Consider the following 18,893-nt stretch of genomic DNA (forward strand, 5'->3'; position numbering starts at 1 on the left):
CGGTGTTCTGTCGATTTGTCCTACCTTGTCAGATTGTCCTACCTCCAATTTAAAAAGTAGGTAGCACATTTTGATGACGCAATATGCTACCCATCAAATTTTGATACCAGTGTAAATTTTAATTTGGCGTAGTGTGATATGAAGATGTAATATCGCACTAACCTACCTAATCCCTAACCCCAACCTCAGAACCATTCAAATAAAATAATCTGATGGGTAGAATAAAATGTCAGGACACCGTATGTTGTCTGAATGGATTCATAAATACTACAACTCAACATTTAACTCTAAGGGAAGTATAAAAAGAGCCTTTTTTTTTAAAGTGGTGTGTTCCTTTAAAAGTGTGTATGGTTTAATCACAGAAAACAAATTTGTGCTTTGTGTTTGTTCAGGAGGCGGCGTGACGCTCTTTATAGCCCTCTATGAATATGATGCTCGAACCGAAGATGATCTGAGCTTCCAGAAAGGAGAAAAGTTTCATATTATCAACAACACGTGAGTTTAAAGATGAAGGCTGTGACTTTATTTTTAATAAGGAGAGACACTGCATGTGAATGGGGTAAAAAAACTGTTCTCATCATATTTCCATAGTTGATTGATAAAATTAAGAATTGCAAACATGTTTTGTAAAGTCTTAGATTTAAATATGCAAATGAGACAATTATAACTAGACATATTTATTCAGTTTTGTGCTAATTGGCATACATCTTTTGCTCAAAAGCCTGAATATTGGATGAAGTCAGGTTCAAAATTATTGTTTATTTCGCTCTCTTGTTTGGACTAATTAGAGTCAAAGGTTGTTTACAGAGGGGATTTTTTTGCTCATGTTTTGCTTACATAATTCAGAACATACTGCAGACAAAAACATGAATGATGAATTAAATTAATTTATGTAATCAGTTGTTTGTATGGTGTATATAATCAGGCAAATAATGTATAAACTTATTTCTCTGTAAAAAAAACTTCAGAATATATATACATATATATATATATATATATACACACACACACACACACACACACACACACTTATTTGCTCCCAGGGCCATTTATATTGAAGTTGATATTTAGCTGCACCATGTTGGGGTTTCGTAACATCAAATTTTTACGAGGTGGGTCATTAGCCCAACGCTCAACCCCCAACCTGGAGGAACCGGACATACACACATACACTACGCTTACCTAATTCACCTATAGCGCATGTGTTCGGACAGAAACAACAACTGACCCAGCCATGGCTATATATATATATATATATATATATATATATATATATATATATATATATATATATATATATATATATATATATATATATATATATATATATATAAATATATATATATATATATACACACATGTATGCGTGTAATTGTGAAAATGTTTATTTATATTTAGATATAAAATATATGTATATGATACAAATTATTAAAATCTATTTAAATATCTGTTACAAAATTGTTTTGTATAGTTTATGTGTATCATATATACATAAAATATATACATTTATTTATACACACATATATATATATATTTCTCACACACATATATATTATTTATGTCAGAACAAACTTTTATTTTATATTGCGATTAATCTTTGCCTAGCACTAACATTTATAAATAAACATCAATATAAATATCATATATATGGATTCTAAATTGATCATAAATACATTCTACAGAAATTAAAAAAAACAATGAATCGTTTTCATGTAATTTTCGTGTAATTGTTTTATTTGATTAATATTAACAACATAAACTGTATTATTAGGCTGCCATCTCTTTAAGATATTTTTAACACATTTCAAGTTATAACAAACAGATAATGTCTTTAAATTGTTTTAACTTTTATATGTAACTCACTGTTTATGAATACACAGCAAGATGAGCATTTCGACATATGTATTTGACCGCTAACTGGCAACAAGCCACAAAAGTGAAGTGAATACAGCACAGTCAGTGTCTTTTATCAGTTTTTAGTGACTCCTCAGACAATTCCCGCCATTTCTTCACATTCTTCTGTGCTTTTTTTGCTGCTCTAATGTGTATAAGCAATACTGCACTGCACGAATATTACGGTTTACAGATGATAAATGAATAAAGACAAATATTAGAGAGAACTACAGCAGATCTCTTTCATACATCGCACAAAAAAACATTACTTTTAAAATATTACAAGTTATATTGTACACAAAACATTTACATATTCAAAAATAATAATAATGCAATTTTAATATAAGTCAAATAAGGATATATATATATATATATATATATATATATAGGGTTGCGCAGTGGGTATCGCTGTCGCATCACAGCAAGAAGATCGCTGGTTCAAGCCTCAACTGGGCCATTTGACATTTCTTTGTGGAGTTTGCATGTTCACCCCGTCTTGGCATGGTTTTCCCCACAAGTCCAAACACATGCGCTATTGGTGAATTGGGTAAGTATGTGTGTGAATGAGAATGTATGGGTGTTTCCCAGTGATGGGTTGCAGCTGGAAGGGCATCCGCTGTGTAAAACATATGCTGGATAAGTTGCCGGTTCATTCCACTGTGGCGAATGCTAATGAATAAAGGGACTAAGCCGAAGGAAAATGAATGAATGAATGTAAGAGTTGTGTCATATTTTGCACAAAAAAAATTCACACACACACAAAAAAAGGCTAAAATAACAGGTGCATGAAAAAAATGCATGCTTTTATCTTCAGTGTGCCGCCTTAAAGAAAGTCAATATCAGATCTCGTTTAAATACACAGACGCACACTCGTATTCCCTCTTTGAGTCTTATTTCCATCTCTGTGTGTTTGTGCAGCGAGGGCGACTGGTGGGAAGCTCGATCTCTGGACACCGGCAAATCTGGATATATTCCCAGTAACTATGTGGCTCCTGTGGACTCCATACAGGCTGAGGAGTGAGTTACACATCTACACTATGCTTTACTCTGGTATGGTGTGTGTGTTCTGATGGGCATGTGTTTTTTGTTCATCCACACAGGTGGTATTTTGGGAAGATGGGCCGGAAAGATGCTGAACGACAGCTGCTGGCGCAAAACAACCCCAGAGGGACATTTTTAATACGAGAGAGCGAGACAACTAAAGGTGCGTTTGTGCAGTTATTGAGTTATGCTGGTGGTGTGGTTTATTATAGAGCGGTTTAGATTATAATCAGAAATTAAATATTGTAATGAGTTAATTATAGGGGTGATGATATACTGGTTATTGGCATTTAAAACATACTGTATATTAACATATCATCAGTGTTGGGGAGTTACTAGTTACATGTAACGGCATTACGTAATTTAATTACAAAATAAATGTACCCATAATTCATTATAGTTACTGAGGAAAAAATGTGTAATTAAATTACAGTTACTTATGAAAATGTTAAAGATTACAAATGGGGTTACATCTAAAATTTTCTTTAAAAATCTGGGATATGTTGATGAATATTAATCTATTTCTTTGCCTGGTTTTGATATGCACGATGCCTTTTGCTAAGGCCATGAATTAAAGCGGTGCTATTCTGCTGTAACTACATTTCTCAGTAGCGTAGGGGTAGCGCCGCTACTTTCTAAATCAAATAGCATTTCAGTAGCGAAGCTATTTTATTAGTGAAGTAGCGCAGTAGCGTCCACACAAGCAACATTTTCCGATCGCGGATCAATAAGTGATGCCACCGACACAAACGGAGCTGTGAGGCCAACACAATCTCACGGCAATTCGTAACTTTTTGATTTATTTGCTAATTCGTACGAATTCGTACGATTTAATTTGTACAATTTAGTACGATTTGCTCACCCCCCAATGACGGTTGGGTTTAGGGGTGGGGTTAGGTGCCACGCCTCCTTTTTAAAATTGTACTATTTTGTACGACTGAATTTGTACGAATTTGTACGAATTAGCCGCTAAACTGACAAAACGTAAAATATTTACGTTTTCTTGGTACATCAGGCTGGTGAGGTTGGGGTCTAGCCAATGAAAGTAAAACCATATGATGGCGAGAATGATGATTTCTTCTTCCTGTTTTTCCGTGGTCGACAACAAACCTTTTGGTGCGTTACTGGCACCTCTCGCTCTGGTCGGTGACGTCGCCAACACGAGTAATTAGCTTGATGGAAAGATGACTGAGGGAGAGGAGGTCTATATAAATAGTTAGTTCTATTTATATGATAGTTGCTAATGATGCTACATTATGTAGTGTAATTTATTAATGAAGAGTTGTAAATACATATGCAATATAAAGCTCATTCATAAATATTTCCTTTTACGGGAAACACGGATGGATATACAACACAGAGTCAAAGCTTATCCACCAACGGGAAACACACTTAGCAACTAGAATAATTTTATATCACACCAAACTCAAAAACAACACACCAACAAAACTCGCTCTCCCGCCCCACGCCCGTTTTCCCTTTTTAAAGGACGAATTAATTCATCCTGGGTTACTTCATCCAATCCCACGTCATCTGCGTAACTAAGGCGGGGCCTGCAAATGTAAAGAGAGGGAGAGAGAGAGAGAGAGAGACAGACAGACACAGACACACACACCTGCCAACGCAACAATTACTCACAATTTTCAAAATTCAAGTTTGTGTTTTATCATAATACATGTGTGTATTGTGTATATTTATTATGCATATGTTAATTTATCTATCCTTTATTTTACAAATACAATAATAACAAACATACACAAAATATACAAAGCATTTATAATAGCATGTGTTCATTTATGAATATACATAATAAGCACAGGCATATATTATGACGTGTTTAACTAAGATTAATCATTTGACAGCGCTAAAACATATATTACACATACCATATTCAAGGTTAAAGGGAATGAACATTTCCTGATCATTTTTTCATTCTCACCACTGAATCCAAATTAATCAGGAGGAAACACTAAATAAATATTTACCAGACACACTGAGGTCTTATGATGAAAAATGACAGAGCAGGGAATTTTTAACAGTATTTCCTTTAACATGTTTTCTTCCGGAGAAAGTCTAACATTATTTAAACAGTATTTCTTTTATTTTAGCTAGAATAAAGACTTTTTTACTTAAAAAAACATTTTAAGGTCAATATAAATGTTATGTACTGTCATCATGGCAAAGAGAAATGAAATTAGTTATTAGAAATTAGTTATCATTCAATATTAATCATATTATTAAATATCGTTTATACAGTAAATGTGTTGGAAATCATCCCTCTATGAAACATTCATTCATTTTCTTTTCGGCTTAGTCCCTTTATTAATCAGGGGTCGCCACAGCGGAATGAACCGCCAACTTATCCAGCATATGTTTTATGCAGCGGATGCCCTTCCAGCTGCAACCCATCACTGGGAAACACATAAACACTTATTCACACACACTACGGACAATTTAGCCTTCCCAATTCACCTATAACGCATGTCTTTGGACTGTGGGGGAAACCGGAGCACCCGGAGGAAACCCACACGAACGCAGGGAGAACATGCAAACTCCACACAGAAACGCCAACTGACCCAGCCGAGGCTCGAACCAGCGACCTTCTTGCTGTGAGGCGACAGCACTACCTACTGCGTCACTACGTTGCCCCTTTATGAAACAGTACTTGGGAAATACTTGAAAAAGAATTTGTTCATTTGTTCATTGCATAAGCATAAACATTGAATCCTTGTATTTACTGTATGAAACACTTGTTATTGCTTTATTAATGATCAATTGGATTTGTCATTAATAATGTTGTTTTATCACCGAGACAAAGTCTCAAAGCTAAGTCAGGCTGAACTTTTTTTGCTTCATTTTTACATTTTATTATTATTATTATTATTATTATTATTATTATTATTATTAACTCCAAAATAAGCTGAACTGAGGTCTAATAGTGTGTTTTGTGTGTCCTCTTTATAGGAGCTTATTCTTTGTCCATCAGAGACTGGGACGATGCGAAAGGCGATCACGTCAAGCATTATAAGATCAGGAAGCTGGACAATGGTGGATATTACATCACAACCAGGACTCAGTTTGATACCGTTCAGCAGCTGGTGGAGCATTACACAGGTCAGTCTGAACATCTATTCAGACACACCGCAACATTTCTCACATTGTCAGAGTTCATTTACTCTTTACGGTTTAGAAAAGGATTATAAAACATGTCACAGATAAACTGTGTTAGAACAAATGAAACTTGATCATGTCAGATAACTTTAATAGAAAGACAGTCATGTAGTCGATTAAAGTGGATCTAAAATAATTTAAACAACCGTTATTAAGGGTGTAATTTTGGCTTTGGACACAAAATTAAAGAAATGTTTTTGATTTAATATATTTATTTACATATATTCAAGGACTATGGTGATAAAAAATAAATGGTGGCAAAAAATAGGCTGAGTAAACAAATTTAACTAAACTAACCTAAAAATCTAAAATAAAATAATATATTTTAATTAAAAATAAAAAGTTTTATTTAAAAAAGTAAAATGGTCTGTAAGCCCCTCCCTTCCATAAGCTATCTCTGCTCTGATTGGTCAGCTGACCATGTCTGTTTTGATTAGTCAAAAATAAAGCGCACATTTCCGAGTGTTGGTGTGACGTAGATTGGTAGCAGGCAAAAGATTAGAAAATATAACTATAATGACAATTCAGAAGTTCAGAACACTGAATTTTATTTTGAGAGACAACATCTATAGTTATCTTTTTTTATTTTTAATTAAAGGACATCTACATTACAAACTACAAATGTGATATTACTCAAAAACCCACATAATCAGCTCTTTTAGAAATCAACTGCTTCAGGTGGTTTGTCAAGCCCACTTACCTGTGTAAGGCACACTCAGAAGACAATATCTTTATTGATCATTCATTCATTTTTCTTCGGCTTAGTTCCTCATTTATCAGGGGTCGCCACAACGGAATGAACCACCAACTATTGCGGCATATGTTTTACGCAGTGGATGCTCTTCCATCCGCAACCCTATACTGGGATAGATGTCCTTCTTAATCAAAGGACATCTACTATACATTACAAACTATATATATATAGTTTTATACTATATATATATATATATATATATATATATATATATATATATATATATATATATATTACAAATGTGATATTATTAAAAAACAAAACATCCATCTCTTTTAGAAATCAACTTGATCAAAACAAATATCTAAAAAAATTATATATATTTGCAAAAATAGTTTCCATATTTGATCTTATTCAATCTGAATGAATATATGGTCCTCCCCAATGATAAACAGCTGTAAATGTCCAACAACATATGCCTAATTGGCACATAACTAGCTGTTAATTAGCTGTGTTTAATTCAAAGAAACACATTTTGAAGCTTTAGCTTTCCAGTAAGCTTTATATTAGAGACTGTCTTCAGAAGGAGCTTATATTTGAGAATAAATCTCATAAAGTTCATAAAAAAACATTGTAATTTTGTCAGAATGTCTTTAATATCTGTATAATTTTGCAATGATTTTGAGACGGTTTGTTTGAATTAATTTAGACTTTCAGCTTTGTAAGCCCCGCCTTTCCATAAGCCACCTCTACTCTGACTGGTCAGCTGACCTACTCTGTTTCTCTTCAGAGCTGACTATATATATATATACTAAAATATCTATATCATGCATTTCTTCTAATTGAAGGACTACATTACAAACTTCAAATGCCATATTATTTAAAAACTATTTATTATTGACTCTATATTAGTCTGTATTATTAACTAGAGATTATTAACCCTTTTAGAAATCAAATTCAGCAAAACTAATATCTAAAAATGTTTCTATATCTTGCAAAAATAGTTTCCATATTTGATCTTATTCAATCTGAATGAATATTTGATCCTCTCCAATGATAAACAGCTGTAAATGTCCAACAACATATGTCTTATTTGAAAATTATTAAGTTCATAGAAAACACTGTCATTTTCTCAGAATGTGTTTAATATTTGTGTAACTGCAATGATTTTGATTTGGTTTGTTTGACTTAAGAGGCCTTCAGCTCTGTAAGCCCCGCCCTTACATATGCCACCTCTACTCTGATTGGTCAGCTGACCAAGTCTGGGTTTTTTTTCAGAGTTGACTATGGTATATATACTAAAATATCAGCACTTATCATGCATTTCTTCTAATTGAAGGACAACATTACAAACTTCAAATGTTATATTATTCAAAAACTATTTATTATTGACTCTATATTAGTCTGTATTATTAACTAGAGATTATTAACCCTTTTAGAAATCAAATTCAGCAAAACTAATATATATATTTCTATATCTTGCAAAAAATAGTTTCCATATTTGATCTTATCCGATGTTAATGAATATATGATCCTCCCCAATGATAAACAGCTGTAAATGTCCAACAACGTATGTCTTAATTGGCACAGAAATGACTGTTTTTAATTTCAAAGAAACAGATTTTGAAGCTTTAACATTCAGTGAGCTTTATATTAGAGACTGTGTTCAGAAGGAAGTGTCTGCTTGTGTCCTGTGGGTTTGTGTTGTCATTCGAGGTTTAACAGGTGAGTTTGTCTTCCTCTTTTGTTTGGCCAGATGACACTTCTCTGCTTGGTTTGTGTCAGTTTCTGTTAGTGATCTTCCTACTCGGCTTGTGTGTTCAGTCTTCCTGTTTCTCTGTTATTTGTCAGTCATTTACACCTACATGCACACACATTCTCATGCGGAGCGCCTAAAATTTGTACCACCATCATCATCCACCCTAGACACAGCCAATGGAAACCGCAGAACAGTTACTTTCAGTTCTGAGAGCTGAACTGAGTTAGTTTGTGTACTGTAAAAATATCTTTTCATTAGCACTTGTGCGACTGTGTGTTTAAACACAAGTTGTCCGTAGTCTTTTTGTTTATTTATGCTTTTGAATTGAATTATGGCAGCTTGAACTGTAATGTAACTTTTATTGACATTTTTAGTAGTGTAAAATTATAGTTTATCGCATAAATAACTGATCAAAAACTTGAGATTTTTTTATACATCCAAATTTGACCAAGTTCTGCTTTAAAAGAAATGGAGTGTTAAGTTTGCTGTATTTGACCCAAAGTTGGGTTAAAACAACCCAGCAAGTTTTAGATATTTTAGATTTATTATATTATATTATATTATATAATATTATATAATATTATATAATATTATATAATATTATATTATATTACATTACATTACATTACATTATTCATTTTCTTTTCAGCTTAGTCCCTTTATTAATCAGGGGTCGCCACAGCGGAATGAACCGCCAACTTATCCAGCATATGTTTTACGCAGTGGTTGCCTTTCCAGCTGCAACCCATCTCTGGGAAACATCCATACACACTCACTCACACTCATACACTACAGACAATTTAGCCTTCCCAATTCATCTGTACCAAATGTCTTTGGACTGTGGGGGAAACCTGAGCACCCGGAGGAAACATACGCGAACACAGGGAGAACATACAAACTCCACACAGAAACGCCAACTGACCCAGCCGAGGGTCGAACCAGCGACCTTCTTGCTGTGAGGCGACAGCACTACCTACTGCACCACTGCGTCGCCTTATTATATTATATTATATTATATTATATTATATTATATTATATTATATTATATTATATTACATTATATTACATTATATTATATTACATTATATTACATTACATTATATTACATTATATTATATTACATTATATTACATTATATTACATTATATTATATTACATTATATTACATTATATTACATTATATTATATTACATTATATTACATTATATTATATTACATTATATTACATTATATTATATTACATTATATTACATTATATTACATTATATTATATTACATTATATTACATTATATTACATTATATTATATTACATTATATTACATTATATTACATTATATTACATTATATTATATTACATTATATTACATTATATTACATTATATTATATTATATTATATTATATTACATTATATTATATTATATTATATTATATTACATTATATTACATTATATTACATTATATTATATTACATTATATTACATTATATTATATTACATTATATTACATTATATTACATTATATTATATTATATTACATTATATTATATTATATTATATTATATTACATTATATTACATTATATTACATTATATTATATTATATTACATTATATTACATTATATTACATTATATTATATTATATTACATTATATTATATTATATTATATTACATTATATTATATTACATTATTATATTATATTATATTACATTATATTACATTATAATATTATATTATATTATATCATATTATATTATTATATTATATTATATTATTATATTATATTATATTATATTACATTATATTATTATATTATATTTTATTATATTATTATATTTTATTATATTATATTACATTATATTACATTATATTATATTATATTATATTACATTATATTATATTATATTATTATATTATATTATATTATATTATATTATATTATATTATATATTATTATTATATTATTATATTATATTATATTATATTATATTATATTATATTATTATATTATATTATTATATTTTATTATATTATTATATTTTATTATATTATATTACATTATTATATTATATTATATTATTTTATATTATATTATTATATTTTATTACATTAAATTATATTATATTATATTATATTACATTATATTATTATATTATATTATATTTTATTATATTATTATATTATATTACATTATATTATATTATATTACATTATATTACATTATATTACATTATATTATATTATATTATATTATATTATATTATATTACATTATATTATTATATTATTATATTATATTATATTATTATATTATTATATTTTATTATATTATATTACATTATTATATTATATTATATTATTTTATATTATATTATTATATTTTATTACATTAAATTATATTATATTATATATTATATTATATTATATTATATTATATTATATTATATTATATTATTATATTATATTACATTATATTACATTATATTACATTATAATATAATATTATATTATATTATATTATATTACATTATATTATTATATTATTATATTATATTTTATTATATTATTATATTTTATTATATTATATTACATTATATTACATTATATTATATTATATTATATTATATTATATTACATTATATTATATTATTATATTATATTATATTATATTATATATTATTATTATATTATTATATTATATTATATTATTATATTATATTACATTACATTATATTATTATATTATATTATATTATATTATATTATATTATATATTATTATTATATTATTATATTATATTATATTATATTATATTATATTATTATATTTTATTATATTATTATATTTTATTATATTATTATATTTTATTATATTATATTACATTATTATATTATATTATATTATATTATTTTAAATTATATTATTATATTTTATTACATTAAATTATATTATATTATATTACATTATATTATTATATTATATTTTATTATATTATTATATTTTATTATATTATATTACATTATTATATTATATTATATTATTTTATATTATATTATATTATATTTTATTATATATTATAATATATTTTTTTTATATTATATTATATTATAATATATTATATTTTTTATATTTTATTATATTATATTATATATTTTTATATTTTTTTATATTATATTATATTATATTAGTTTATTTTATTTTATTTTATTGTATTATAATATTATATTTTATTTTATTTTGTTTTATATAATGCTTCTCATTTAACATCTATCTACAAACTGTAACCCAGCAACACAATAGTAATATCTGTCATGCTTTGTCGCCCTCTGCTGAGTGCACATACAGTATGTCTCCTCATGAGTGTTTCTTTCCTCTGATTCATGCAGTGTTTAGTGTATTTGTAACTGTTTGTATAGATCTTAGATGCAGAAATTATCTATATACAGTGCTCAATTTCTTGGGGAATATATTAGGTAATGTATTTTAGTGCATTTTAACAAAACAGATTTATTAACCGGATATATTTATTAAAATAATGTTTTAGTTACGGAACATCTTTAGAAATAGAAAGATAACTTAATTCATCTGAAATATTGGGGGGAGGGGGGGGAGATGACAAACTACAAAATGCTATACATTTTTTGATTTTCTTAATTTTTGCTTATTAGTTTTTTATTTAATATTTTTCCCTAACATATAAATTTGGGTGTACTCATTGAAGACCATTATCATACATTGTTTTTGTTAGATTAGCTCCAGATTTGGCCTCAGTTCTGACTAATCTAATGTAAATGCACCAATATATTATTGTTAAGCATCCTATAGAAAAATAATAATTTAAATGAGAGATTTGTGAGGGGTGTACTCATTCGTTGAGCACTGTAGATACATAAAGCCTGCTGTGTGTATGTGTGTCCTCTAGTTTCTATGTGTTTCTATGTATGTCTTTGTGTTTTGCGTTCTGTGTTGTTCAGAGCGGGCAGCAGGGCTGTGCTGCCGTCTGATTGGCAGCTGTAGGCGGGGCATGCCTAAGCTGGCTGACCTATCAGTGAAGACCAAAGATGTGTGGGAGATTCCAAGAGAGTCCCTCCAGCTCATTAAGAAACTGGGCAATGGCCAGTTTGGTGAAGTGTGGATGGGTGAGAAGCTGAGAAAGCATGAAAACCTGTTGCAGGAGAAAGAAAACAAAACCTCACACGCCTCGCTCACCCTCTCCTGCAGGACAGCGCCTTGCAGGAATATTAAGATCGAGTTCATACAAAAATGTATTCATTTTGTCTTCATGTTGAACCAAACCTGAATGAATCTTATCTACAAATGAAATACAACAAACCTACAAAGGCGCCTCTGAAATTAGCTTTTTTTTTTGTGGGGGTGGGGATTTGGGGTGTTCAATATTTACTGTGATAAATATATATATTTTTTTATTTTAACGGTTTAAGGTTTAACAACTTTATTAATCCCACCAGGGGCAATTAGATTAGGGTAATAGCATTTCATGATTCAACAACACATAAGGAGACAAATCACTTACAAACAGTGTAATAAAAAAAAAAAAAAAGAGTATGGAAACTGACATTATCCAATCCTTTCAAAATTTTGCAAGGACTTTATATATTTGAGACCTAATCTGCCTGAATTTGTGACATTTTTTTTGCTTCGAATCTTGTTTTGCTGTCAAATTCATAGACTGTATTTTTATTTTTTGTTTTTTAATTTATTTTTATTTCAATAACAAACATACAAAATCCAATTTTACACAAAAAACACCATGATAGTAACAATGACAATAACAAATCAGATCAAATAACACAAACACACATAAAAAGAAACAAAAGAGAGAAAAAGTTAAAAAAAAACAAAATTAAACAGAGATACATACATAACACAAATACAGCACGAGGAAAGAATGACATGTATCTGTGATATTTCCAAAATAATTATCATAATAATTCCAAAAATCTATCACTTATCTTGTTATTAACCAGTCTAAGAGATTTAATAAAAACATCAATTTCAATTAAAAAATATGAAAAGAGAGCTGCGAATTGGAGAATTTTAGTTTGTGAATAAAATATTTTCCATACAAAATAAAAAAGTTAATAATGTAGTTCTCTGATACGTCAGTTTTACCTTAAAAGTAACAAATAATATCTTGTAGTTGAAAGGGTCTGGAAAAAATAGTTTTTGGACTCTTAAATCTCTGGAGGGACTATACACAGGGTTCTTTACTACTAGAATTCCAAGACTTTTCCAGAACTTTCAAGTATGACGTAATGTTTCATGTAATGTCTACATATACATGGTAAATAATAAGAAAAACAATGACGTTCGAATTTATTACAGCACATCATAATACACGCAACACTCTATTTGGTTTAAATTGTTTTTATATCCATGTAAAATTGATTTTGATAATGCTGACACAGCACTAACAATGTGAAAGCAAGTTTTTGGCCAAGGATAGAAAAGAAGTTAAGACAACTAACCTACAGTATATTCAAGTTAGGGCTTCACAATAGATCGTTTCAGCATCGATTTCGCAATGTGTGCCTCCGCAATAGTCACATCGCATGATCTGCAGTGTTAGGATTATAGTTTAATATAGAGTTTAATCATAATGGAGTAAAAGTTTATCATCTGCATGCATTTTTAAAGAGATCACCCAAAAATACTTACATTACATTTTCATTACACCCCTCACTTGTTTCAAATTATTACTGTTAGCAACGCCTTCCCCAAAAATATGAAGGTATAATTTTTTAAAAGATTTATTTTTTGGCTATTTTGCCTTTATTAGATAGGACAGTATTTAGGACAGGAAGCGAAGTTGGAGAGAGAGAGGGGGGTAGGGTAGGGAAATGTCCTCGAGCCGGGATTCGAACTCGTGACGCTCTGACGTGCTACTGCACCTGAAGGTATAATTTTAATGTCTCGTTTCTAATTTTGGGTTTGGAACGGCATGAGGGTGACAAAATAATGATTTTTGGTGAACTTGTCTTTTTATTTATTATTATGTTTTGGTAGACTTTAAAAAATATGCACACACACAATTCATTGGAGTAAAATGTGTCCCAAAAAGTTTCCAAGGCACTGTGTGTGTGAAACAGATGAATGAACAGAGGTCAGGGAAATAACGCGAAGCTGTGTTGTGTTTGTTCTCTCTTTCTGGCCCTTCTAACATTGCATGCCACCCTGTTTCTCCTCTTTTCTCTCTTTCAACACTCTTAACAGGAAGTAACGATGGTTTATGTTGCTACTTGACTAAAGCCTGTCCCAATACCACACCCCAAACAATGGGCTTAGGCCGGGACGCCTGGGAGATCGCTCGTGACACGCTCAAGCTCAACCGGAAGTTGGGTCAGGGCTGTTTTGGAGACGTCTGGATGGGTGAGAGGGATACGACCCCTAGTGTTGATGTCATCGTGCCAGCGTTTGCTAAAGCTAACCTAGATAGCAGACCTACATTGAACTAACATTGAATCAACAGATTGCAACTTCAACATTCATATTTTTTCATCAGGTTTGAATAATGTTACCAGCTCAAATAATATATATTTTTTTAATGATAGAAACAGATTCAAAGACACAATGGGGCCACTAACATAATTTCATCAAGTAGGACATGGTCCTGGATTAACATCTATGTTGTTCCTGGAACAACATTTCAATCAGTCAGTCAGAATTAAGGGAAAGGTTTAGCGTTTATATTAAGTTTAGGGTTACTAAGTTTATGCACTTCTCCATGATTGTTATCCATCTATAATTCCCCTCTGATTTGGGGAATAATGTACAGTTATGGTAAGGAGGGGTAGGGAATAAGTATAGATCACATTTTGAAACTGATATAAAATGATATAAATAATGACATAGATCAGGAGTAGGGAACCTATGGCTCGGGAGCCACATGTGGCTCTTTGACCAAAAATATTTTGCTCTCCAGCTGTGATAATATAATAAATTATAATTATATTTTAAAGTTTAAAAAATTATAAGTGTCACTAGAAATCAGTTTCCTATTTAAAATACATTTACAATACCCTTTATATTGTATTTTCTACAGCAAAATGAATAAGAACTTAGTTTACAATAAAAGACGTTTTAACCAATACCCATATGTGGTTGAACTTGAATCGCAATACCAATAAAGGGCAAGCAACTTACATTTCTATGGTAACCTCACACACATAAATTCAAACAACATTCATGAGTGGCGATGGCAAAAAGAAAATAATTTCTAAATTGTTTTTTCTTCATACATTGTGATGCGTCGTATTTGTTGATTTTTAAGTTGTGCATGGACATAAATAAAGGTTTTGTTATATAAACACACCGCAAATGACTCTTTAAAAAATGCATTTGATTAAAAAAATAAAAATCAAAAAAGGTTCCCGACCCCTGACATAGATGTTAATCCAGAATTGCATCATACTTGACAAAATCATGACGTGTCTGATCGTAAAATGGACAGGTGTAAATGCCTCCCGAAATGCATTTGAGATGGACATAAAAAGTTTCTTTCGTCACTCAAACCACTTCAGAAGGTGGTCTGGGATGACTTCCAAATGAAACTGGACAGTTCTAAATGCTTCTAGTTGTTAAAACCACATATGTAAATAAAAGATAATAATAGATATGAGTGCGCATGTGTTGTGGGCTATATGACCATCAGATATACAAGCACAAATGTATAAGCAACGGAATAATACAGATGTCAGGTTCAGATGTTTGTTTTGTTTTATTTATTTATTTTTAGTTTTATTTAGATTTACATGTAGTCATTTAGCAGACGCTTTTGTCCAAAGCAACTTACAATTGGGGAGGGATTTGGCAATTCAACAAGCAACCCAGCAGGCACACAATGTTATAAGACATTAATGTTAGGTTAGATTTAGGTCGTGACATCAGGTGACCAAAATTCTGTGTCTAAGAACAACGTTATTTTGAAGTCCAAAAACGACGTCGAATGACGTTAATATTCGGTTGATTTTAGGTTGTGTTAGAAAGTGACCAAAATCCAACGTTGAGCCAACATCTTAAACCGTCATATTGACGTCAAATACTGACTTTTATTCGTCAAGTATGGCAACCAAAATCCAATATCTGATAGACGTCATAGTAGTAAAGGCCACACAACATCAAGCTGTAACATCATTCGATATTGATATTTGGTTGATATTAGGTTGGACGTTGGACATTGATGTCGACCTGACGTTGGGTTCTGACATCAGCCTAATTTTCATTTTCAAACAAACTGCAACATCCACAAGACATTTGGGTACAACGTCAATCTGACATCATGTTGATGTCCTGTGCCTGCATGGAATACATACAACAAGTGCTAATTATACAAAGGAACTGTTAGTGCTCAGAGAATTGTGTGCTAGTGTAAGAAGGGGGAGGGATTTTTTTTGTTGTTGTTTTTAAAGAGAGAAAAGTGTTTCTACAGGTGGTTTGTCAAGCCCACTCACCTCTGTGAGGTACACTCAGAACTGTATAATGTTTACATAAAGTTTTTGACTGAAATGATAAAATTATAATGTTAAATTTCTGTCAGATGGCAGCACTGTCAACACAACCTTTGTAAAAAGAGTGGGAAAATAATGGTAAAATATATATTTATTTGAGTAGGTTATATCCAAATTATTGTAAACTCTACAGTTTTAAATTATGTCTTGCACATATCCAATACAAGTTAAACTAACCTGTAATGGTCCTGCTATGGGGTATATGCCGAAGCATGCTAATAGGACTTTTAATTTGCCAGTAACCTGGGTTAATCGTTTCCGATGAATTGTATGCCAATGCAAAATTGGCGCGTTTAAGGTCTGTTTTCTTTAAAAATCAGCCATCTCCACTGGCTGAATGATATCCGATATAAAGTGGGTCTCAGATCCCCCCCCCCCCCCCAACCCCCCCCCCATGTCTTTATTAGATTAGCATTTATTTTACCCCAGTATATTCAATGGAGGTTCTGCGCTAGCCTGCCGATTCTGACGGACGCGTGCGAGTAAATGGCTTTTTGTCTCATTTTACGCTTGAGCAACTAAATGAATGGCAAAATCTGTTTAACTGATTGTGTTCGAGTTGCATTACAACATCGATGCTGTAGAAAGAACCGTATAAAATGGAAAAAACTCACAATAACAGGTCACCGGAAGTTTATCAGTATGGGAAAAACACTAGCTCGGCATATACCCTATTGACATTAACTGAGGGTTTCCATATAAACTGCATATTGAAACCCACTCTTAACTTTAGCTTGTGCTTTAGGGGATGATTATGCAAAATAAAAGCCCCGCTCCCTACTCAATATTCAGTCAGAAGTATATCAACACTAAAATAAAAGTCTCTGCAACTTCCAGTTCACACGGACTTTATATCTGTTTCCATCATTGACAAAAAACATTATTTGATTAAAAACCTGATTAAAAATCAACCTTTCGACTGTTGATCCAATGCTAATTCATGCTACGCCTGCTCTCTGGGAATGTTCCTATTGGATGCACCAGGCTTCCCTTGCACCTTTCCATGCACAATTATTTCCAGCTTGTCAGGAGAACATGAAAAAGTGTCCTTTTGTGGGTCGTTCACATCAGAAATGCATAATGCATGAATGTTGTGATTGACCCTGCTTTGCCGAGCATCAAATCTGAGGTTCTGACCTGTCAGCTTATTCCCAATCGCACAACGTCAGCTAAACCCCAATGGCATTTCAGTGCTGAGTCCATGTTCATTGTGACATTAAAAATGCAACAGCATATTCGCAGACCAAAAAGTAAGTTCAGCTCTTTCCCAGATGCTGAATATGGTGTTGCCTGCAGTAAATCCCAGCTTCCTGTTGCTTTGGTGTGTGGCTTTATTTCTTTTTCATTAGCTGTTCTGTCGTCCTCTAAACTCTGGTGTGTTCAGGCTGTTTGTGACGGTGTTTCTGTGTGTAGGAATGTGGAATGGCACCACTAAAGTGGCTGTGAAAACGCTGAAGCCTGGCACCATGTCTCCTGAAGCCTTCCTGGATGAGGCGCAGATCATGAAGAGGCTCCGTCATGATAAGCTGGTTCAGCTTTATGCTGTGGTGTCTGAGGAGCCCATCTACATCATCACTGAGTTCATGAGTCAAGGTGTGATGTCAAGTGATATCAATTCAATTCATTCAAGTTTATTTCTACAACACTTTTCACATTAGTGTTTCAAAGAAGCTTTACAAAAGTGCTCATTATAGCTAGATTCTGAAAAGTAAATGTTATTAGTTACCATAACTTTATTAGTTACTAATATCTAATATTTTACAGTCTATGCTAATAACTATGAATATCTAATAACTAATAAACTAGTTA

General features: G+C 31.0%; 1 protein-coding gene across 3 annotated transcripts in view; it reads left to right on the forward strand.

The window, feature by feature from the left end:
- Positions 1–18,893, forward strand: part of yrk (Yes-related kinase) — a 70,847-nt gene that overhangs the window by 41,244 nt on the left and 10,710 nt on the right. The window contains exons 4-10 of one of the 3 annotated variants that reach the window (XM_056479310.1): positions 393–495; positions 2,812–2,910; positions 2,994–3,097; positions 5,899–6,048; positions 12,531–12,695; positions 14,791–14,946; positions 18,498–18,677. In XM_056479310.1, coding sequence (XP_056335285.1) covers positions 393–495; positions 2,812–2,910; positions 2,994–3,097; positions 5,899–6,048; positions 12,531–12,695; positions 14,791–14,946; positions 18,498–18,677 — 957 coding nt within the window. The remainder of the gene's footprint in view (positions 1–392; positions 496–2,811; positions 2,911–2,993; positions 3,098–5,898; positions 6,049–12,530; positions 12,696–14,790; positions 14,947–18,497; positions 18,678–18,893) is intronic. The other 2 variants (XM_056479308.1, XM_056479309.1) reach the window with 2 other exon arrangements.

This window comes from Danio aesculapii, chromosome 19 (assembly GCF_903798145.1).
Source record: "Danio aesculapii chromosome 19, fDanAes4.1, whole genome shotgun sequence".
In the NCBI taxonomy this organism is placed as follows: domain Eukaryota; kingdom Metazoa; phylum Chordata; class Actinopteri; order Cypriniformes; family Danionidae; genus Danio; species Danio aesculapii.